This window comes from Euprymna scolopes, chromosome 2, assembly GCF_053919585.1.
Source record: "Euprymna scolopes isolate OS-2025 chromosome 2, ASM5391958v1, whole genome shotgun sequence".
NCBI lineage: Eukaryota > Metazoa > Mollusca > Cephalopoda > Sepiida > Sepiolidae > Euprymna > Euprymna scolopes.
The window spans coordinates 182,988,830-183,015,572 of NC_136483.1; the positions used below are offsets into that span (position 1 = coordinate 182,988,830).

General features: G+C 34.4%; 1 protein-coding gene across 1 annotated transcript in view; it reads right to left on the bottom strand.

Annotated features, from left to right (window-relative positions):
• The window catches only part of LOC145299351 (uncharacterized), a 348,674-nt gene that overhangs the window by 69,541 nt on the left and 252,390 nt on the right, over positions 1–26,743 (bottom strand). The window contains exons 7-8 of the mRNA XM_080144394.1: positions 17,280–17,409; positions 1–124 (exon numbers count right to left, since the gene is read on the bottom strand). The exon at positions 1–124 is cut by the window's left edge and continues 205 nt beyond it. Of these exons, the coding sequence (XP_080000520.1) occupies positions 1–124; positions 17,280–17,409 (254 nt within the window). The remainder of the gene's footprint in view (positions 125–17,279; positions 17,410–26,743) is intronic.

The following is a 26,743-nucleotide window of genomic DNA, read 5'->3' on the forward strand; positions in this document are numbered from 1 at the left end:
AGACCTTCCTCTAAGTTTTCCACTTGGCCGCCTCCCTCGACTCGCCCTCCACCATCGAAGAGACCATCTTCGTCGACATTTCCTTGATTCGACTGTCGCTTGATCGAGCTCATCTGGAGTTCCCCTGTGGTGCAAAATGGATAGCATTTAGAGTCGGGGTTCTTCCCGCGGTCATTTAGGTCGAGTATCAGTTGTAACCAACGCGTGTCGTTACTATCGGCATTAAATACAGAATTGATATCGGGATGCGCTCGCCATTTTTTCTGAGCGCGTGTAAAAAGAAACATGGCCGATATAATAGCAATTCTCATCATTGAAGAAGTCATTGTTGCTTCAGTTTTCGTGTAAAAATCAATAAAATCACGGGGTGTAATTATAATGTAGATAAAATTGGTGCGTGAACAGCCAATCAATACCGTTGCGGATTATGTGATCGGCTATGCTGTGTCAAGTATCCTTATCCTCAAATGTCTCTTGGCTTTGATAAGTGATGACTCATCAGTAATATATATATATATATATATATATATATATATATATATATATATATATATAATCAATGCAAAAATATATAAATGTTATATTTTATCTCTATTCATTTTTTTTGTGTTGACGTGTAAGAATACAAAATAACAAAAATAATTTGTTTTATAATAGAACCAAATTTTCGAGTTTTTATTTAATCTTAATATATATATATATATATATATATATATATATATATATATATATATATATATAAATCAATGTTTGTTTGTGTGTGTGTGTTCAGTAATATTACAATATATATGAAGTTATATAAAAAAGTAAATGCGATTATAAAATGAAATAAAAATACTTTCGGACAACCCCGATTAGACAGAGTTAATTACCAACACTCCTCTTAAATAATCTTGCCCTACCCGTTCCACCAAAACAGATCATCTTTCTCACTATCTACCTAATATTTAACTCTTGTCCTAGACTGGCCGCCAGGCCTTGATAAACAATGATCTCCCAAGTTCAAACAAAATTAAAAAAAAACAAAGAACATTGACTTGATATACAGAACGACACCTTTACACACACATACAAAACTCCAGAAAATTTTTATTTAAAATAAAACTATTAATTTAATTTTTTCCTTTTCTCTTTCCGAATATAATAATCAATTTTATGGACAAAATATTTTAAAAAAATATTCTGCCCCGTGAATGATCACGCAAAGGCTGAAGATTAAGTCTAAAAAGTTTCCTGAAATTGTAGAAATGTGGATAAAATTCAATAAAGAACGTTGATAAAAATATCTTGTTTTGGCTATTTATATTGAAATAATTATCGACAAAATATATTATTTAGAATAACCATTTACTTTACAAACTTAGGCGTGATGGCGCCTCCGTTCAGTCTCAAGAGACAATGGATACTCCCTGTAAGGGTAGTTGCGCGTGTAATTGTAAGGCAAGGGTTGCGCAACTCTTAGCCACACTTCTGAATCGGCACTACTTGTATCCAATGGAAAGGAGAAGTGCTAGACAACTGGAAACCATGCTGAGATAAGCAAAAGCTCTTGCAGTTCCTGGAATTCCCAAACGGTCACCCAATTTAGTATTAACCAGGCTCAACGTTGCTTAACTTTGGTGATCTAACGGGAACCGGTGTGTCAACGTGATTAAACGTGATAGATTAAAGATTCAGATTCATCATTGAGGATTATAGGAGTAGAGATAATAATCTTTTTTTTTACATAGGAGTCACCACTCATCAAGGCCCAGAGGCACTCGAGGATAAATCTTAAAGAGTGTACAGTAGTCAATGGATCAATACAATCCCAAATGTTAAGCATAAATTTCCTGCGGATCTCACGATCGACACACCGATCTTTATGAAGTTTCAACGATTAGTTTTTAATGTTAATATTTATATAAAAGAAAAAAAAAGAAAGAAGAAAAACAAATTCCAAATAAAACAACTTAAGCAAGACTAATGAAAAGTTTATATATTTGCATTAACAAAAACTGTTAGCCATGATATTGCGAATCTCTGTTTATCACTCGTACATAACTTTGATAACAATAGACCGTAGTATTTTTTGATTTACTATCAATCAAATATTTATTGAACTAATAAAAATAAAACAACGTAAAACTAAAACTATTTCTAAATGTCTTATTTAAAATAAATTTAAGATATGACTAAATGTTGAATTATGTTCTTAAATCGTGCGCCAAGGCAAAACCGATTTAATACAATTAATTTAAAAATTTTCGCGTCAATTTAAGTGAAAATTTAATTACATGGTTAGTGATGTTGTCATACACGATATTTTTCTTTTTCTTATTTTTTAATTTTTTTATATTTTTTTGATTTTCTTTCTTTGAAGATTGTAAAGCTGGGTATGGGGCAGCCAAACCAGCTGCGAGTATTCCCTGCTTTTTATTGAAACCAACCGAGAGCTCTTTTTAGTATCCTCGCTGTTCCCTTATTGCGCGTTTGATATGATGATTTATAAAAAACAAACTAGCAGAATTCGCCCGCTTGCTATCATTTTGTAATTTATTTTCCATGCATTACTTCAAACCATTGAAACGAAACTAATGGACAAGAAAAAGAAGACGCAACTAATCGATCAAAGAAAAAAAAGGAAGAACTAATCGATAAGAAGACAAAACTAATCGATCAGAAAAGGAAGGCAGAACTTAGCAATGAGAAGAAAAACAAAAAATATAGATGATGCGTGAATATAGTAAATAATACCGAGAAAAAAAAATCTGTCCCCTCTCTTAAAAAAAAAGAAAAAAAAAACCCAGAACAGTACAAATATAAAGGTCCAATTTAAAAAAAAATGTAATATGTATTTCGAACCTGAGCCCGCTTTGATCGAGTCAAGGGTGGAAAGTACGCGTTACAAGAAAAAAAAAAAAATCAGGTTGCACGGAGTACAAAATATTATTCCATTTCGTACTCAGTCAGACGAAAAATCCTTCTAGACTGAGGTATTTTTTGTCTCCTAAATAATAATATTACATTTTAGGGAACTAGACTTTCTTCACAACAGACGTGTTGACTAAAATAAATAAGGACATCTAAGAAATCTGAAAAAACGAATCTAATCACTTTATCTGTGTAAACCTCAAGTTTGAAGAATGAACTTCGATCCACGTGTAAATGGAGCAAGACATTAAAAAAGAATACTACTAACTCGTAGCAGTACTACTACTACTACTACTACTACTACTACTACTACCACTATAATCACTACTACTTCTGATAATTATCAGTCAAATTCCAGAGTAAACCATCGGTCATCATCAGCGAGAAATCATTAACAAACAGCTGACGCGAGAGCACCTAGTCAGTTACGATAATGATACACATGAAGAGCATAAGAAAACTGGGGAGACTTGCTGTCACTCAGATTCCACGGAAACACACCGGTTTTTGAAAAGAGGAGATTACTTATGACGGCTGATGTAAGAAATCCGAGGGAGCTTAGTGACAATCAAATCCCAGCAAAAAAACAAAACAAAAACAAAACAAAACAATAAACCGACGACCGTTATCAGCGAAGACCCAGTGAGAACCGGCTGTTGCGAAAAAAAAAAACGATTTTCAACTGTTATCAGAAAAAAAGCGTAGAGACCTGGGAATCTCGAGGTACCTGTTGTTACTCTTAATGCAGGGAATGTCTCCCTGTTTTTGCTAGTGAGGGATCACTGGCGATGATCCACGTGAAGAAGAACCAATAATAACGATTTCTTTTTCTTTTTTCAGTAAAAGATTGGTCATATGTTGAACAAACAGGAAACCTATTATAATGATATATTACAGGTTGTATGTTTCTTTATGTTTATGTGAATATTGTAACATCACATTTTGAAAAAAAAAAAATTTAATTAAAAAACATAAAAATATTTTTACTCAAATACTCACGCTATTAATTATTTTAACTTCTTCCTTAAATAAAAAAAATGAACATGTTAATTAATAAATCACTTAATTCTTTTTGGCTTTTAAGAATGATACAGGTAATTCGTTTCTATTTAATGTAGGGGTACGTGGTTGAAATAAATAATATCGTCACGGACTAAGAAATCGATTCTGCCCGATTTAAATCCTGAATATATATATATACACACACTATTACTGCTGTGTAACGCAGGAAGCTACAGTTTCCGTCACTAGTAACTTGTGTTCGATCGATTGTATATGATGAATCCTAAATACAGTGATGATTTGTCATTACATAATTTTAAAGGCCATTAAAACCAAACAAGAGCTAATCTGGTAAAAATGTGTCTAAATGAATACTTTTAAAATATTAATATAAAAAGATAGAAAAAAAATTTAAAAATTAATTAATTTCCATGTTGTGATTGATTCGTTTTCTTTTTTTTTTTTTGGTTTTCACGTAAATAAAATCCATTTTTGGCAGATGCAATTTTAAATAATCCAGTTCCAGAAGTAGTTGTAAAAAGAATCCCATGCGTGTTTATATCGACGTCTTGTTTAGTAGTCCTTTCTTGTTAAATGTACTCCATTCTTTGCAAGAAGAAGAAGAAGAAAAAGGAGAGAGAGAGAGAGAGAGAGAGAGAGAGAGAGAGAGAGAGAGAGAGAGAGAGAGAGAGATGTCGACCCGTCAAGCCCTGCCCGTGACAGACGGGTTCTACAGACGGGGTGTGTTTATCTAAGATGGGTCGTGCTTGAGGATTTGGACGAAAAGAAGAAGAAAAAAAGAAGCCGGAAGAAGAAACATGACTTTCTTTATTTTATTTTCGCTTTTACATTTTCCGAGACGAAAATTTTTTTTTTTCAAAAAACAAAATCTATGTGTCTTCTAATGTTCCTCCTTGCATCCAACCAGCACCTGATCATCGCAGAAGATCAGGAAGGTGTGGCCGTCGCCCGGTTTGTCGTGCCAAGAAACAAGACTGATATATATCAATATATAGATAAAATGAGAAAGAGGATACGTGAGTTAGATGTAGTGGAAATCGTGGGATGAAATAATCAGATAGTAACAATTAATAATTTTTTGGAAAAACACGTATTATTATATTTAAAACAGAAATTACCACACATACACACACACACACACACAAGCACACACACACATGCACACGCAGAGTCTTGGAGTATTTCAGCATTTAAAACTATATACAGAGTGAGTGGAACGATAAAATTGTCGCCACAAGAAAGACGACATGATTCCATTTCCGTTTGATAAAAACTGGTTTTCTTTTTTTGGTTGCAGACCATTTACTAGTTAACCAGTTGTATACAAATCCCAAGAGTTATAGGAGCCTTTTATCATGTCTGAAAATGACACAATGTTCAACGACCGATATCGGAGATGCGCCGTTGTATAGCATGCTCTCCACCGATCCAAGTTATGACAACAGGACCATTACCAGCACTCTCAAAATGCAAATCTGGCGGTTCAACGCTTAAGGGAACACAGCTGAACGAAATTTCCGGCTACGGCTACGGTCTTTAGAGTGGATTCAAGTAAGCCCATATCATGCTACCTCACATCTTCGAAGTCGGCTTAATAGTCAACACCAATGTTTACCTGGATGTGTTTAAGAGTGTTGTGATCACCTGGTGCTATTACGTGGCCGTTGCCAGACCTTGGGTGTGGCAGCAGGACTTGGCGTCGGCCCACATGTCCAAAGAAACCCAAGCTTGGCCTTAGAATGGAGTACTACGACTTTGTATCCTTCTCTCACTGGTCCCCCTTCTGCCCCGACCTAAACCCGTTTGACTACTTTGTTTGGTCATACGTCAAGAACATCACCAACATGACCTCCCAAAACACCAACAACCACCTGATCGCCGCCATCCGTCGAGTATTCGCCGAGCTTCTGCCGGCATTTGTGGAAAAGGCATGCTCCCAGTTCCAGATCCGTATCGACGCGGTGATTGAAGCGGAAGATGGCTACATTGAATAGATATCAGCTATACTACATAATCAAGTTACCTGAACTGATTTTTTCAATGAATGTTTTAAAATAAAGCTGTAGTGTTGTTTTCTTTAGGGCGTCAAATTTATCGTTCAACCCTTCTTTGTGTAAACAAATCGAGCTTCGGCATTTGGACGATATCACAAAACATCGTTAATTCACTACCCGCACAGCAGCAGCCGTATAACATAATGGTGAGGAACCTTGACTGTCGTTTGTGCGGTCGGGTTTCGATCCTGGCTGAGGGTAGTTGCCTGTCTAGCCGCACTGATAAGCTGTGATGCAGCGAAACAGTACTGTATGTGGATGACCCTCTCTCACACACACTCTCTCTCTATATATATACATATGATGATTGTAACGTTTTGTCAGACGAGTGCCACTCCCTCAGACATTTAAAATCCATGATTCCAAATGTCTGAGGGAGTATCTATACAAATATGATGTTACAGAGTCTTAGCTTTGTACGACAGCTAAGTGTCTCTCTCGGTTCAAAATGTTCAGATCCAGCAACAAGCAAGAGCAAGATAGCCAGCAACAAATTAAACTGCAGACCAGCTTAATGCGGGTAATGGTCTTCCGCTTTATCGTTTTTTAAATCAGAGATTTGCTTCTCCTAGAAAGGTTGCCTTCACCACGGCTTACGGGAGCCTTCTCTACCCCAAATATACATATACATACATACATACATACATACATACATACATACATACATACATACATACATACATACATATATGAGATCTGCCACAACAATAAATTGTTCGGAAATCCACACAAGTGATTTGTTTTTAGTAGTGAAGACTTTGTGTAGAACCAACCACACTTTTTGGTACAACTGCTAATCATAGTCGGTGCAATGGCTGCTACAGGACAAAGCAGACATTAGACTTCAGATTTTACATCAATTTTTTCCTTCAAAATGCATGTCTTAACGAAGACTGGGGGCTGCATCTCTCCTAGTGGATTAAACGTGCTCCCAAATACCAACCTGGGAAGTTCCACGTTCCGGCATTGTCCATACAGCGCCTAGAATTCATAAATGATCATCCATATCGTACTGACCAAACTCATCGTGACTTGACCGGTGATATGGCGAGAAGCGGTGTGCCAACATGATTATGCCGTATATATACACATATGTAAATACATATATGCTTATAATGTTCATGTTCAATAACATTATTCAAAATTGTCATTATTGATCAAGCACAATAAAAATGGATTTACACTTTGAGAGCATATATAATTTATTAAACATTCCAAAGTCACAGAAATATGCACTTAATTCGCATTTATATTGATTATTTGCTGCGTCTTACACGTGTTTCATTGGATGACATGAATATACCAAAAAATCATCAGATACTTACATTAGTTCCCCAGGAACTAATGTAAGTACATTTTTTTCCTTGGATAAAAAAAGGATAAGTAATGTTAAAATGAATTGGAAATTTTCAAAAATCATAAGAGAAAACATAAAAAAGCATGAAAGTCTTTAAAAAATGAGTAAGTTTTATTTATTATAGAAAAATATTGAAATCTAGCACGTCCATGACAGGAATTGCTTTCTTAGAGTCTCACACGGTCAATATCTGCAACAGGGAGATGAAAATTTTGGGTCATTAAGTCATAAGTTCGGTCCTCATAATAATGCAATTTGTTATCCCCTTGGATCCATTCGGGCGGAATGAAAATAGGCGTCATTACCTTTGGAACGCCCCTTAATAAATATGTACGAAAGTTTGCTCGTTTAAATGGTACCGCTACCGTCTTTGTAGCTCTTCAACTTTCTGGGTTAAAAGAAGATTTTACCTTTGTAACAACTCTCGTATTTAACGTTGTGAAAAAAAAAATCTTACTGTACTTTTTTTAAGAGTGCTCAATAACAGGTAGAACTGTGTATTAGATTAGTATTTTTCTATCCAAGCATATTTTTTATTACAGGATCATCGTTTATCAAGACCCAAATGCCACTCGAGGATAAGGGTTAAAAAATGTCCGATATACTGTGATACAACAAACATCTTGATGATCAGTAATGATAGAACTTGGATACCGTTTGATTATTTAAGACGGCTCATCAAGAACTTATTTACATTAGACTTGAAAACGATCATGCTATAGTGAGCTGGGAAGCACACCCGCGGTATCGTATTCCATAGATGGACAGTTCCAGATGTTTATTTCTCTCCCACCGCAAGTGGGTCAAAAAGTGGGATTCAGAAATCACCGCCCCCGAGGAAGGGGCATTCTGGCTTGTAAAAAGTTCCTGGCCAGCCTTGTCGGCATTCCCCAATGATGGCGCCTCAGGCGATTAGCAATAAACAAACGCGTTCTCAAAGAGAGATGGTAAAGCCTGGGAGGGTGGACCTCCTAGAACTTTACAGAACTAAACTCCATACCGCAAAATCAGCAAGGACCGGTTCATTACAGGAACGGTGTAATCTCTTGATTTTGAGAACTTAGGATAAAAATCCCTAACCGATTGAATTTTTGTTTAGTTTTAGGCACTGATAGAGAATAAGAGAAATCATATTCATTAATTCTTTATTTCGTTCTCTTTTTTTCATCTAGCTCCTTCATTATTTTCTTATTACTTTCTTTATTCTATGCTTTTCGTATCTCTGCGATTTCACTGCGGTGTCTCTTTCCCCCCAAAATTACGTTGACACTGTCATCTAAAACCATTAGCGATTTCTCTTAATCGCTAACATATGTTCAAAGAGTCTCATTGCTTTTCAGATAACCAAAGCGGGTCGCTTACAACCACGTGGTCATATATCAGCCTATATCAGGGATAAAGAGACAACGTTTCATCGTTTCAGGCACGCTGTTAATATGTCGGCATCGTTATATATATATATATATATATATATATATATATATATATATATATATATATATATATATATATATATATATATAAAGATTGTATCGTTGTAGTTGATTATCAAAAAGTGCTCAATGACAAGCAGATTGTAATTATAGTATGTTTATTTATGAAAAAATTATTGGCTACACATACGCATACATGTTTCTGTAGCAACCCCTCTGGAAAAGAAACATCTTCGGGCCAATTTTCTGTTCTTTTTGAAAAAGATTAGGCCCGAAGATGCTGCTTCTCTGAAGGAATTGCAGCCAAAACATGTATGCACATATGTAAGCAATAACGTTTGCATAAATAAGTATACTATATATATATATATATATATATATATATATATATATATATATATATATATATATATATATTAATTGATTAAGTTCACGTATATTGTTAGCATAAGCTAAAAAAAAATATATTTTTTTCCAAAAGTGCTCAATACTGTGTAAAGCTTATACATAAACAACTAAAATTATATAAGAGCCCACGCATATCGATCAACGTTTCAACATGTGCATGTTTCGTTAGGACTCTTTGAAATATTCAAACGTTGGTCGATCAGCGTAGACTCCTTATAATGTGTATATATATATATATAATATATGCTCTTTGTGTAATCAAATTGAGCTTACGTATTTGGACAATGCCAAAACATTATTAATTCACTGCCAGCATAGCAGCAGTCGTAGCTGCTTGTCTAGCCGCACTGATGAGCTGTGAAACAGTGAAACAGTACTGTATATGGATAACTATCTTGGGTTGAGCATATTGGGAAGTGATATACAAATTACCATTAGCGTATTAAGCGATGCTCTTTGTGTAAAAAATTGAGCTTAGGTACTTGAACAATGTCAAAACATTGTTAATTCACTGCCCTCCATAGTAGCAGCCGTAGTTGCTTATCTAGCCGTACTGGTGAACTGTAAAACAGCGAAACAGAACTGTATATGGATTACTATATATATATATATATATATATATATATATATATATATATATATATATATATATTAAGAATCTATGCATAGGATAAAACCCAAAGAATATTCGCTGGGTTTATATAAGTAACAAAATGAAAAGCAAATTAAACACAGAAAGAAACAAATAAACAAACCAACAAAAAACAAAAACAAAAAACAAACCCTCACACATTCACACACACACATTATATATATACATATATATATATATATATATATATATATATATATATATATATATATATGAATGGGTATAAAGCTCGTCACCACTCTGGAAACCCTCTAGGGATCGATTAGGTTTTAGCTATTGACCCACCCTGGCCTTTTTAAATTGGTAATTGTGTACAAATACAAATTCATTCATTAAAATCAAATACGTCATATACTTTTTTCTAATGTTCCCATGCTTTAAAAAAATGACGGCACACGTTCTGCCTTGCTACTGTTTATGGCATAATTACGTATGACACACATTTATGCGTGTGTGTGCGCGTGTGTGTGCGTGTGTGTGTGTATGTGTCTCTGTGTGTGCGTGTGCGTTTGTGAGTTTATTTGAATTGCTAAGATTAAATAATCTTATTTATTAATCAAGCGTTTCCAAGACACCTAGCAAAGTAAAGTAAATATAATTAAATTCATTTGCAAAACAAAAAACAAAAACAAAAATTAAATAAATAAAATAAAATAAAATAAAATAAATAATAAATAAATGTACACTTGTCTAGTTAACATTGCAAACAATGTTTATAGGTCGTGTAAGCTGCTGCTGATGTCTATGTTCGTAAAAGAATCACCATTACATACTATTTTCGTTGTGGATAGAAGCACGGATTCTAGATAAAATGATCGAGTTTCAATCTCAGCTTGAAGCGCTTGTTTGTCTAAGCATAAAGAAGAGTTGCAATACAATAAACACTCTGATTATATATATATATATATATATATATATATATATATATCTGTGTGTGTGTGTGTGTGTGTGATGTGTGTATATGTGTGCGTATATATATATGTGTGTGTGTGTGTGTGATGTGTGTATATGTGTGCGTATATATATATATATATATATATATATATATATATATATATATATATATATATATATATACAGTACACAGGCTCCTTCAGTCTTTGACAAACTATGGATACCCACGTAGGGGTGCCTGCGCGTGTAATTTTTGTGGCAGGGGGTGCGCAATCTCCAACCACACCTCTCCTGAGTCGACATTGTTAAATACTAGTGGCCAGTGAAGTGTATATACAGGACAACTGAAAAGAAATGCCTAGATAAGCGGAGAACACATACAGCGCCTACAATTCTCAAATGGTCACTAATCTGGTACTAACCAGGCTTAACGTTGCTTAACTTCGGTTATCTGACGAGAACCAGTGTGTCAACATATATATATATATATTTTTTTTTATACATATATTTTATACATATATAAATGACATTAGGTTTTTATTCCAAATTCTAAGATGTTGGTCATCTTACGGCTCATTTTTTTTTCACCATGTTAAAATATTCAATTCTTAACAGCATCTGTTTCGTTGCGCAGAAACATTCATATATATAGTATGTCAATTTTAAAAATATTTTTGCTTTGACTCGTTAGACGAATAAGAACTCATTAATTTCAAAAGAAAATAAAAAGAATATGAACATGATTACATGAATCCGAAAAAAATCGGAAGAGTAATTGCATTTTATGATATTTACGCTATCTTTGATTTTTGTATATGCTCTGTAGTTACATTTGCATAACTTAATATATATAAATATACGGGTGCCTGAACGTGGACTTTTGTGACAAGAATTGCGCAATCTCCAACCACAACTCTCCCAAGTCGGCGTTGTTAAATACCAGTGACAAGTGGGGGTTCAGGACGACTGGAAGCAATGCCAATATAAGCTAAGAGCACATATAGCGCCTAGAATTCCCAAATGGTTAACCATCTGGTATTAGCCAGGCTCAACGTTACTTAACTTTCGTGATCTGAAGAGAATCGGTGTGTCAACGTGATTATGCTGCCCAAACATACACAAACACATACACACACACACACACGCACGAACACACATACATATATGTAAATATAAATATATATATATGCATGTGCATATACATATATATACATATATATATATATACATACATACATATATATATATGTATAAGCTTCATAAATAAAAAGCTTGTTATAAATAAAGGGAGACATTTAATTGAAAAAACACACACACATATATATATATATATATATATATATATATATATATATATATATATATATATATATATATATCTTCTTCCAATTACGGGATTTCCTTGGATTTTACTTGTACAAATGGAAATTCTTTTAACTTTCTTGAAGTTTTACATTTGGATTTTATCCGTCACTGGATTTTTTATCTTCCACCAGACTATCCATTCATGTGTAATCACCTTTTTCTTCACCATATTCCCTCTGCTTCACTTTTTTTGTTTTCAAGTAAGATATTTGACATACTTGTTTCATCAAATACTTCTGCATGCTAAATCCGATCGCGCATTTTGCTAATTCCTACCCTCTGACGAGAAGGAAAGTATTTCTTCGAAACTCCGCGGATTAAGGACTATCCATTTATTTAGTGTTTCCTTTTCAGATTAAATATGTTTTAAACTCATTTCAAAGTGTTTTTTGACATGTTTTATTAACTGTTTGCTCATATATATATATATATATATATATATATATATATATATATATATGTGTGTGTGTGTGTGTGTGTGTGTGTGTATCTGTGTATCTGTCTCTGTATAAGGTACATTTTATTGAGATATTTGGTACAAACATATGGAAGTGTTATTAAGTAAGGTTTTTATATCAACTGGTGGGAAATGAAGTCAGCTGGTAATATTTACACACACACACACACACACACACACACACACACACACGTATATAATCCGTGTGTGTGTGTGTGTGTATATCTCTGTTATTCTTACAGTATAGGCAATGAAATGAAACGGTTGCATATTCTACGGAACCGGGAACAGAAAATGTACAAATAGAAAAGTGCACGTTGTTCTTAACCAACAAAATGGCGTTGTTTTGTACCACTTGCTTAACGGGTTCATAGTGAATAAAAAATTAAATTTGAACGCGTGTGAGCGCACACACACACGCACACATACACACATATATATATATAATATAAAGCTAAACGTCTGTGTGTGTGTCTGGTCAAGAATAGGCTCCTATATGATTGACTATTATAGAAAACTGAGCACATATGATGATAGACGATGTATCGAGACACAGGAATGGGCGTGTTCGATCTGGCATAATGATGATTCATTAAAATTGTGGGGTCTGTGTACGCGCCTGGTCCACAAAGTATGGAAATAAAAAATTAAAAAATTTAAATAAAAAAACATTTACAAGTGTTTTGATATAGATGTACATAAGAATACTTTGATAAGTATGTTTTAACTTAAATAGGGATGGTATAATAAAATTGTGGGGTCTGCGTTCGCGCCTGGCCTCCATAGAGTGGAAATAGGCACAAACTTTAATAAAGCCTTTTCATATCTATCTGCGTAAGTATACTTAAATGATTATGTTTCAGTTTAAAGAAATATGGTATAATAAAATTATGGAGTGTTCGTTCGCGCATGACCTCCGTAGAATGGAAATATGTCACAAAGATTAACAAAGTTTTTTTTAATATAGATCCACAAAATATTGTTATAAGTGTTTCAGTGTGAACAGGTATGGTATAATAAATTATAGGGTTTATCTATTTTATTTTTACTTTCATCATATTTTGCTTTGGTTTTGATACCTCCAAATTCGAAGCTATCTCTTTAGAACCCTTTATTTTCATAACCTATGATACTTTCATAAATCAGAGTCCATTTTCTGTAGGCTGTTTTTGAACCCAGTCAACGACGGGTACTTTTGCTAGGATATATATATATATATATATATATATATATATATATATATATATATATATATATATATATATATATATATATATATCGTCTGTTTGGTAGGAGTCGGATATGAGTATGCATTTTTTTCATTAAGATTGAGCCAGCCCCAACTACGAAGTGTTTCAGGTGATCCACGAGACGCAACTTCGTGTCGCACACGCTTCTGATGTTACTATTCGTTGCGGTAAACATGTTCTTGGCATGCAGGTTTAGGAAGGTATTTCGCGGTAGCAACATGCCTAATATATATATATATATATATATATATATATATATATATATATATACAGTGATGATCATATTTATTGGCACGGTAAAATAAAAGTTAAATTTTGTCTAATAAATTCTAAAAAAGGGATTAAATTAAAGAAAATAACAAAGTATATTATGTATTTTTAACTGGCCTTTCCGATGCAGCAATCGGATTTAAAAAAAAATAAATAACAAAGGAACAACAAACATAATTGCAAAAAACCCTTGTTCAAAATTATTGGCACGGCTTTGTTTTTCTTTTAGTATCAGTATAATATCAATCAATTTCCGGTTTACGTGCTTTCTGAACTTTTTTATAGCCATATTATGCTTGTTTAACGCTAATTCAGTGAATAATTTTTTTCAGATAATTTTTAGATAGCGATTTATTTAAACTATTATAAGTGACTAAATTATAATTTTCAATCGCCATGGTTAAAACTAAGGAACACAGCGAAGACGTCAGGAAGCTTGTTGTAGCATGCCATACCAATGGGGAGGGCTATGATAAGATTTCAAAGAAGCTAAACCTTCCCAAATCCACTGTTAGAGCCATAATAAACAAGTTCAAATCGCAAGGCCACGTTATGAGTTTAGAGGGTAGAGGGAGAAAAAGGATTCTTTCCCCAAGAGATGAACGGAAAATTGTTCGACAAGTAAAACAAAACCCAAGGATCTCTGTTGGGGAGATTGTTGATGAACAGAGCACCTCTGGAGTGAATGTATCTCGACATACAGTTGGTAGAGTTTTGAAGAGAGCTGGTTTAAAAGCATGTCGTCCGAGAAAGACTCCCTTATTGAAGCCTATGCACCTGAAAGCAAGGCTAGCCTTTGCAAAACGTCATATTGATAAAGATGTTGCATTCTGGAAACGTGTTCTATGGACTGACGAAACGAAAATAGAGTTATTTGGCCATAATAAAGTGTCTTATATTTACAGAAAATCTGGCGAAGCTTTCCTGCCTAAGAACACCATACCCACAGTGAAGCACGGTGGAGGCAGTTTGATGTTTTGGGGATCCTTTGCTGCCTCTGGACCAGGGCGACTTGTTAAGGTCACAGGTAGCATAAAAAAGGAAGATTATGTTAAAATATTGGATGAAAACCTGAAAGACTCTGCTAAAGAGCTCTCACTTGGTCGTCGTTGGTGGTTCATGCAAGATAATGACCCAAAGCATTCGGCTAAACTGACTAAGAAATGGCTTGAGGACAATCATATTAATGTTTTGGAGTGGCCATCACAAAGCCCAGACCTTAATCCAATTGAAAATTTATGGAGAACATTAAAATTGAGGGTAATGCAAAGGAAGCCTAAGAATCTTATTCAATTGGAGGATTATTGTCAGGAAGAGTGGGCTAAAATTACTACTGAAGAGTGCAACAACTTGGTTGTAAACTATGAAAAGCGACTGAGGAAGGTAATCAAGGCCAAAGGCTATACAATTGATTATTAAATAAATCGTGCCAATAATTTTGAACAAGGGTTTTTTGCAATTATGTTTGTTGTTTCTTTGTTATTTATTTTTTCTAAAATCCGATTGCTGCATCGGAAAGGCCAGTTAAAAATACATAATATACTTTGTTATTTTCTTTAATTTAATCCCTTTTTTAGAATTTATTAGACAAAATTTAACTTTTATTTTACCGTGCCAATAAATATGATCATCACTATATATATATATATATATATATATATATATATATATATATATATATATATAAAATAAAATAAAAATAATATATATATATATATGATTTCAGGTTTATATTTTTCAGATGTGAAACAACCTATGAATATAACAAGGTTCATACAAAAGTGCTCAATACCAAAGTATGGCAAGATATATATTTTTTTTATTTTACATTACCATTTATATGTCCCTATACATTCATGAGCATATTTCGGTCAGCCAGTTACAGGTAACTAGTGACCTTTTCAGACGATGCTACTTATACAAAAGTATAAAAGTATATTATATCATTAAAACAAAAACAAAACAAAACAAAAAGAAAGGACTGAGCCACGTTTTATGAAATTTCACACAAATGTACTTTATATATCTGACAGTCTTCCTAGATAGGTTTTGTATCGAAATAATAAGCGATAATCGAAAAAGTCCAGTAAAAGATGAAACAGGCGATTTCGACCAAAGTTTACACCTTATAAAGCCCAACATCGCGAATGCATTTGAGAAGTTTTATTTGAAGTTTTATTACCGCATAACAGAAAGGCCCAGCATATAACATCCACAGTAGGTTCTTTGATGTAACTGGGGCGCGTTCGAAATAAATGTTTCGTGTTAAAGCACAATTAAACAATGATACTTGACCTTTTCATTTTAACTTTAATTCAAGCCGCTATATACGGCACAATCATATTGATACACGGGTTCTCGCCAGATCACCGAAGTTAAGCAACTGTGAGCCTGGCCACTATCAGATGAGTGACCATTTGAGACGGCTAGGTGTGGTATGTACTCGCCGAGTCGTAAAAATATCCAGGTTGATATCTGGGAACGTATTTATCTCACTAGGGAATTACACCCCCGAATCAAAATCGAAAGACGTATTTTCTTGTCTTCCTGAGGTTACCATGCCTCTACAATTTAGAGAGCTGTGATCGCCTACGCTTTTGAGACAGTAGGGCCGACGACGTCGACGACGATGATATATATATGTATATATATATATATATATATATATGAATAATTTTATAAAATCAACAGTAAGTTTTCAACGTAGACTACGATGTATTGTTGACTAAGTCATCACAGGCAGGCATGTGAAGCTTTCTTCCGATGCACCGCGGTGTCCCCAACTAGAGTAGGCAATCAATCGAATTGATTGAAAAATGGACCATTTCACTGATTTCGATGACAATAAAAATGTGGGAATGTAAAACATTCGTTGATCAATCAATCCCGGGCAACGCCGGGTCTCCTTGTTAATATATATATATATATATATATATATATATATATATGTGTGTGTGTTTGTGTGTGTGTGTGTGTGTGTGTGAAAGTGTTCTGCGTCCACATAGTGACTCAGATTACGCAACCCCTTTGGTTCGAATGTATTCTACTGGAGAACTGAATTGTGCGCGAAGCGAGAGTGTCAGTTTTCATGTCTTTCACTTGTATGTGCGTGCTGTGTTACGTCTGTGTTATGTAGCTATATTCATGCATGTATATTCGTTGCGGGTATGTATATTGTTACATTCTATATAGTCTCTACTTACCGACGTGTGGTTTAGAGTTGGGTTTAAATTTTGTCTCAGCCACCAAACCATCTTGATCAACTGCCAGAAGCCAAAAATATGGTGGGAACTGGAATTTATTGCCATCGACCGACCGCGACAACAAGGGTGTCTAAGATTAAAACAAAATACAAATGTTAATAGACAACTTAGACATTCAAGAAAAATAGGAATAAAATAGCTATTGTGTTAAATAGTGCTTGTCTGTCGTGCGTATAAATTATGATACACATCAGGTCGTCTCTGTCTCATTAATTTCACACGAAATTATTTCAATAGTATATTTACTAGTCGTATTATTTGAATTCTTTTGACATCTTGAGTGTTATTTTAATAACATTTCGGTTGATGTAACCTCCAACCTTTTTCATTTTGTCGAACTTGGTAATCTTTCTGTCGAACTCGGGAATCTTTCTGTCGAACTCCGGAGTCTTTTTGTCGAACTTGGAATCTGCACGGAATTTATTTAAGGGAACCCTTTATCTAATCCACGTTTATAGCATGTTCTCGTTCCGTCGGAGGTTACATCAACCAAAACGTTGTAAAAATAACTGAGGATAAAAGCAGGAGTCTGAATAAATAAAATGATACGAATAACCAACCCCATCTCCCAAAATTTAGAAACCCCGATAAAGGTGTATACTTTAAGACATGATAACTGTATCTGTAATGGAAAGAGAGAGAGAGAGAGAGAGAGAGAGAGAGAGAGAGAGAGAGAGAGAGAGAGAGAGAGAGAGAGAGAGAGAGAGAGAGAGAGGGGAGCAAGTAGCTGTTTCTTTTGACGAATAAAATGGTGGATAATCCGTGGGGTTCAAAGAACATGCTATTCTTTTAAATAAGTTTTCGCCCATTCGTCTCATCAGGTAAGTTTTTACATCGACCCTCGAGTATTTAAAATTATACACCGCTTTTTCAAGATACTATTTTCTGTGAAACTGCCGGAAAGCCTTTTTACCCAAATAGTTTCTTTCCTGACTTTGCTAGACTTTTGAAATTCCTTCCTGGGTTCCTGCTTCCCTGCCTGTACTGACACGCAGAAGTTCAAGTGTAACGTTAACAGACATCACGATGCTCAACTCCCTGCATATTATCATTAAAACTTTAGTCCCAAATAGTATCCCTTTACATCAAAGTGGCACCGTGCCTTGTTTGGTGTGAAAAAAAACAAAAAAAAAAACAACAAAAAACAAAAACAAAAAAAAACAATAATTTAGAAATAAATTAAAATAATAAAAATCAAGTTAAATTTGCATTAGAGTTTTCGTTTTATGGCCCATCAACCTTTTTAATTTATCTAATGCCTTCACCCCATAAAAAACAATGCAATTCGTCTAATACATGAATTGAAGTTATTCTATTAACCAGTAGCTGAGAAGTAATTGCGGATAAATATATTTTCCAACAGTATTAGTTGTGTTGACATAGTATGCGTTGGGGCACCCGAAGGAAGACTTAAAACGTAAAAGAAATAAAGCATGTGGTCGGATAGCATGCTGTGAGAATTTGAGTGGATCACGAGGAAACCTAATTTGAGAGCAGAAAGAGACGAACATATAGTAATAACAATCGCTGCTAGTCTTTTGCTTTTTTTTTCTGATTGAAGCATGTGCCCACGTAAAATACACGGATGGGATCTACACTCAGAATAATCGATCTCATAGGCCGAATCGGTATCCATTATGTCAGATATTCACTCACAGAGTGCAAGTAAAGAGGGATGTTATATTTCGTGGGTCGACTGGTTCACAGCCAATAAATGAATGACTTGCAATCCCCACACCACCAGACTCACGCCCCAATTCGTTTCACCTTCATCATTTGCTTATAACCATGTTTCGTTTTTCTCTGGCATTACTCGACATTTCTAATAACTTTTCAATGCGAAAAAGAAATAAACAATTTCACTTGGGTACACCCAATTCACACGCAAAAGACTAATAGGTTCTAGTTATTAGGGGTCACCCTGGTTTTCACATGGAACTGTATACTTATTATTTTTTGCTAGGGTATAACTACCTCCCATCCCAAAGGACAAGATAATCCTTGGGAGAACGAAATTATGATAAACAGACAGATACTGCACTATCCACGATACGAAGAGGATTGCTCAGGAGGATGGTCTCATGACAACAGAACAGATACTACGCTAACATCTTTAATTGGTCAATAAAAGATGGCACATTAGTTTAAAATACGAAGACCATTCCAGAGGTAATGGCTCCTATTTATATTCTGCCTAAATGGTTCAAAGTGATTGCAAATTCGGTTGTTATGATAATTGAACTTATGCATTCATGACCTGCAATTTTCATTTCTCTATTACAGATATTGACGGTTTAAGACTCTAAGAAAGCAACACCTGTCATGAACGTGTGTCAGAAGCATAACTGAATTCATCCATGCAGAAAAAAAAAACGTGAACCGATCAATATTCATCGGCGCCTATTGAACGTTTACGAAGCCGATTCAGTTGATGTTAGCACAGTTAGGAGATGAGTTCGTCGATTTCGTAGTAATGACAGAGATATGAATGACAGAGAGCTCTCCAGACTTTTACGACCGAGGCACCAATAGAGGCTGGCAAAAGTGTATTGAGAATGGTTATGACTATGTAGAAAAATAAATTCTGGAGCACAAAACGTCGTTCGCTGTAATGGTACCACTCCCGTCTTCGTAGCTCTTCAACGTTTTAGTTTGTGAGTTAAAAAATAGGAGACTTTACCTTTGGAACGACATTTTCCACGTGTCACAGTGATATCGATATCGTTTTTTTTTTCTGTAAAAATTGTCATTGTCAGCTAAATATTCTAAAAATAAATAAAACGTATGTACTTATTTCAAATTTAGTTATGGTTATGTGCAGACCGTATTTAGTTTGAAACATAATGACTTAAAATATAAAAAAAAAACTAAAAGAACTAGTTAATCGGTTTTGAACCTCGCTCAACAAAGCTAAATCGAGATTAGGATTACGATTAAGCGAAAAAAAATCTGATGAAATGGAGGGGGAAAGGATAGAAGGAATCAATTAGAAAATACATTAAGCTTATTTAAAATTGTGCTGTTTTAATCAATGAGACGAAATAACTTTATTTGGGAACAATTCATTTTAAAATGTGTAAAATTGGTATTTTTTTTACATTAGCGATATCAGACACTAAACACTACCCCCGTTTTAAATGTGTGTGAAAGGTGATAACGTAGTACGAATAGGAAATTATTTAGTATATCTCTTCTATTATATAAAAGGAATTTTGTCTGTGTGTGAGTTCGTTTCCTATGAACTCGGAAACGGTTGAGCCGATTTTTTAAAAATTAGACACAAATATACTTTATGTGTTTGGAAGTGTCCTTAGATAAGCTTTGTATCGAAATGCCCTCACAAGTATCGAAAATCGATAATCGAAAAAATTCGATTACAGAAAGAAGTCATATTTTGAACAAAGTTAACACTTTTATACAACCTAACATCACAAGTGCATTTCAGAAGTTTTATCATCGCACAAACAGAAAGGCCCAGCCTATAAAATCAACTGTAAATTATTTTATAAGACAGAGGCGCGTTCGACATGAATGTTTCTTTTTAGAGCACAACTGAACCATGATACTTGACTTTTGTGCATTTATTTTTATTCAAAAGATAATGTAAAAATAATTTATGAATTCAACAGGTGTTTTTTTTGATAAGACAGGGCGCGTTTGAAATGAATGTTTCTGTTTAGAGCACAGTTAAACCAGGATATTTGAATTTCGAATTTTAAACATGAAATTCAGGCTATTATATAAAAATAATTTTATAAAATCAACAGTAGGTTCTCTACAGTGTAATGTAGACTACAATATATTGTGGACTAAGTCACTGCGAGGAGACATGTGAAGTTTCCTTCTGATACACTGCGGGGTGGGGTCCCTAGCTAGAACAGGCAATCGATCGATTTGATAAAAAAAAACATAGGCGATTTTACCGATTTCGATGACAATGAAAGTATGGAAGACTGGAATATTTGTTGATCTTCATTAAATCCTGGTCTCCTTGCTAGTTATTATATAGATATGAGTTGAACATGCCGTACTTGGTTCTATGTCTTGCAGCGATATCGATTGCCCGAATCACTTACTCCAGTGGTTCACAATTCTGATTTGCTGGTTTCCTCTATCACCCTAGAGGTTTGGGGGTATCGATTTTAAAGTCTCCGTGGCGTTCATTTATTGTCATTGCGTTTTCACAATGTAGGAAAAACAAAGACAACGTTTTGGTGCTTGTGTTTTTCCTAAAGATTTCAGATTGAATAACAGAACAGGATATGTGAGAACAGATTTCAAGAGAAATGTCCGCTTCTAAACGAAAGAAGCGACCAGGTAAACGTTAAACAAAGAATATTTAATATAAAGGGCAACAATGAACGACTCTTCTTTCAAAATTGCAACCATTCAAAATTGCAACCATCCAACCTACGTATTTAATGATGAAAATCCAATTTCAAACAACTCATTGGATTCCACTGTCCTAAAAATAGGATATCAAATAATTTTTTTAAAATTTACAAAATAATAATCTATACTAGCAGGGGGAGGAGACGCACGACCTTGCCGATCGTAAAATACGCTTAAGTATATTTTAATTCATGCAGATTTTGTATTTATTATTACAGAGCCAATTGTCTATTGATTATTATATTGTACCTAATATATAGTACTGATTTAAAAAAAAGAGTTGGGTGCCATCAGCTAGAATCAAAATCAAAACATTTAGTGATTCAATCGTGTTCTCTACCGTTTGAGTTAACCCGACAGACAGATGAAGAAGGCATAAAATTAAACCACATGCGCAAACTAATACAAATATGTCGGTAAGCTGAAATCAACATTTTGTATTTCAATTTACACATTATTCATCCACCAAAACAAAGATTTTACTCGTTGTAAACCATTCTTAGTGTATGATTACTAGGGCTGTGACAACAGCATATTCTTTTCATTCTTTTGACTCTCAAGTATATACCCGACACAGAAAAACACAGTCAATCAATCGAGCACCACATCAGTCTATATAAACACACATGAGATATTAACGGATATATACTCAAGAGTCAAAACAATGAAAAGAATATGCTGTTGTCACAGCCTAATGATTACTATTCTCTGTTAATTTCAGTGTTATGTGACCAGTAGTTTAAGAGTGTATCAGTTAAATATTTACACACAAAGAAACAGACAGACATACATATATCTACTCTTTTATTTATATAGATTATATTTCGTTCAGTTTCTCTATCCATTGCACTTTTTAAAGGAAACTATAGGGCCAACCTGACTAAAATTTTCTATAAACTTTTCAGCGAAATAAGTATTAGTGTATCGGTTTGATGTACAATTAGGGATTTATTGGGATTAATAGGGACTAGTATTTTAATGCGACAATGAGCACAAATTTAACCATATTCAACCATCATTTTGAGATAAAATACTTATTCTAAATCAACGGGCTATAACTTTTTCCCTCTTTTAACGTATATAATACTACTGCTTACTGCATAATTACTCTAAAGAAAGGATAAACTTTGTCTATATTCATCAACCGAGAATTGTTGGAAGTCTCTAAAAATTCTTGTGAAATTTGTTCAAATTCTATTTGTTCGCTGATGTATAAACATCAGGTAAATGTCGAAACCGAAACTGTAGCATTCGAAGCTGGTGACGTTACCACTGTACCAACGTGGCACGAATACAAATCGATTAAAAATTAAAAATTAAAAATAAATTAAGATGAATGTACAAAATGTTTAACGATTTTTTCAATTTTGACCCATTTTTGACCCCCTAAAAGCAATTTGAACCGGCTAAAGACCCATAAAAGAACGACCAGTAAAAAATCCAATTATTTGAGGCCCGTAGCGCCGCTTTGCGACTTTTAGTTTCGGATGAGATAGAGTTTGAAAATATGGAGACATACAGACAGACAGGCAGGCAGACCGACTGAGACACAGACAGACAGACCGACAGACAGACATAGAGACATATAACAGTTTATATAATAGAAGATGTATAGCCTCTTGATTTTTTAAAAAATATATCACATATACATAGTGTCATTGATAGGAGAGTCAATATTTCCCTTTATTAATATAAAATAACGGTTTCCTTTAACCCAATTTTACTAATTACGCAAAGTTTCAACTCAGTAGTAAAAAAAAAGTATTAGATATCTTGGGTTTAAGCGCAACACACCGATGAATGGAGCGACGGATGTAACGTCATGCGCACGTTTATTCACACTCGTTAACATGTAGACATCAGGGACCGATACGTTGTAGACTCAGTCGCAAAGGAGACAAAGAATAGGAAAGAAGAAATAACTTCAACTCCTGCTTCGGGTCCAAAAAACAAAAAACAAAAAAACAAACAAACAAAAAAAAACTTTATTCCTGATTCTCCGGCCACGCGCGACTTCTAGTTACGAATGTGACGTGAACCACGACTCTCTCTCTGTATTTCTGTCTCTGTCTCTCTGTCTCTGCCACTCTTTCTCTCTCTTTCTCTCTCTCTCTATCCTTTTAAAGTTTTTCCCTTTTTCCTTGACGTAACGGCTCATAATTTGCACACACGCGCCCGCACTCTGTTACACGAAGAGAACCTGTTCAAAAACTGCTTAGACGTATCCAATAACGCCATTTAAAGCTTAAACTTCTTGTCGTAACATTTACAGGCAAGTGGAATTGGAATAAAAAACATAAATGATACTGACAAGGTTTCTTTCTATCGGGTTAGAAAGCTCTTCGCACCTTCCAACATCCTATATCACTATAAAACCAACATTCGCTCATGCATGGGGTATTGTTGATACGTCGTGGCTGCTGCACCAACAACTATGTAAAAAAAAAATGTCTCTCGCTCTTGGACAGGTTGTAAAAAATATCTCTAACGTAATATGTCCCGCATAGTCTACCAAGCTTCGACCCTTGTCCCATCGCTTCGCCACAATGTTGCGTCCACGTGCATGTTTTACAAGTGCTTCAATAGAATGTGCTCTGACGAACTTACTGCAGCGTAAATAATTTCGAGCCACCCGACTAACAGCAACATCTCATCTCTTCACTGTAGAGGTCTCCAGGTGTTCTACCTTAATAGTTTCTTTCCTTGGACGGCTTTACTTTAGAATTCCCGCCCCTGCTCCCTGTTTCCCCGACTATACAAAAAAAAAAAAAAATAAAAATAAACATAAATAAATGTAATCGTACAAATATCTCGCTGCACAACTCTCCATTTTGGAGGTTTCTTAAAAATCTGACCCTTAATCATGCAAGCCCCTTACGTCTCAGTGGCACTATGCCTTGTTTAGGATAAATACAAATAAAACGATAACAATACTTGTCTAGCTACAGTCATTCTCAACAATTCCCCCCCCCCACTTTCTATCCGCGTCTAAATCTAAACGTAAATTCCATTTGCTGAGAATTGAATTTCCCTTGATTTTCTGACAATTATCTCCCTTGGCCGGTGTAACGTAAAATATTCTTCTTTAAAAATTCATTTTTATCTATAAGCATGAAATATTATTTTTAGAATCAGATTCTTTCGATTTTCGATATTTATCGAATGAATTTTTGTACAAAACATATCTAAGAACACTGCCAGACATATGGGTTATCTTTGTGTTAAATTTGCAAAAGATAGGCCCAGCCGTGACTATAACATGGTCATTTTAAAGTCCAACATAAAAAAATCTTGTTGAGCTGTCAACGTGAATGATCAATTTCTACTCAATTTCCACCATAACTGTATATCTCGGTGTTCATTTGTTAAGCCTTATCATCGAATGACCTCTGGACTTTAATAAAAATGAAAAAAAAAAAAAAAAAAAGCAGAAAATCCCGACGAAAATACTTTGATCGACAGTGTCCCGTAGCGATAACTAAACGCTTCTTCTTTTTCTTCTTAATAATAATAATAATAATAATAATAATAATAATAATAATAATAATAATAATAATAATATGAGCCACACGCGCGGACCAGACGAAATACTGCAGAGACAAAACATGAAGAATTGTTACATGGAACCAAGAACATAGAATATACATATCTATAAGTTCTCTATCCCTCCCCTATCTCCCCTCATCCCTTGCCATTACCCAATCACCTTCACCCCCCACAAAGGAATGACGCCAAATAGCTGAGAAGAGTCAAAGAGGATGGAAAGACCGAGTAGAGAAAGCACTAACCAGATATCCACTGGATGAATACTAAGAGAACTAGAACCTTGGAGAGGCTTATTGCTATCCAAATTCCAGTGAAGACCAATGATCGCTACCAACGAGAAATCAATTGTAAACGGCTATTGCGATAACGTAAACTAATTTGCAAAGTTTCTTGAAAGAAATGGTGAGTACTAGAAATCCGGGGAGACTTGTTGTCACTCAGACTCTAGGGAACGCCACAGGCTGTTCTAAACGAGAATTCTCTTATGAGAGTCTGTGTGAAAACTCCCAGTGAGGACTACTACTACTACTACTACTACTACTACTACTACTACTACTACTACTACTACTACTAATAATAATAATAATAATAATAATAATAAATATATAAATAAATAAAAACGGCAGAACAACGAAAAAGAGGAAATGGTCGCAAACATGTCGGCCGCAATTCACTTGGGTAAATAAGACGTTCGTTTGATGTTGGGAAATAGATTACATGAAGGCGAAGCCAAGGATTTATATATTTAAAAATGAGGAGGAGGAGAAGGAAGAAGGAAAGGGAGGATAAGGAGAATAACAAAAATAAAAAAAACTGTAGTACAACAACAACGAATAATAATATAAATACTTATCTATTATATTATTACATGATATCCATATCTTTATATCACACCCACTTATATGTGTATTACAAAAATGGTTGGATGAAATTTTTAAAACGAATAATAATAATAATAATAATAATAATAATAATAATAATAATAAGAAGAAGAAGAAGAAGAAGAAGAAGAAGAAAAAGAAGAAGAACAAGAAAACTGGTTTGGTTGTTTTGTTTTCGGATATATCAACTGCTTTCAGTTTGTTTAATGTCGAATATTGTACTTTTAGAAAAAAAGTTTTTATATTTCAAGTCGGTTATATTTTCAAATATTTATTCATAGTGTTTGTTTTGATTGTTTTGTAGAGAAAAATTATTGTTGATTAATTTTAGCTTTGTAGAACAAGATTGAGTTTTCAAAGGGAAAAGTAAAACAATAAAATCAATGTTTGTGTTTGGTGGATTTAAGTCAGCAAGCCAGTATCTTCAGACAGCCTGACTTGGTAGTACCAGATGTAAAGAAGAAGAAGAAGAAGAAGAAGAAGAAGAAGAAGAAGGCGAAAACGAAGACGAAGAAAAAGACGAAGATGAAGAAAAAGACGAAAATGAAAATGAAGAAAAAGAAGAATAAAGGGATACAATCAACA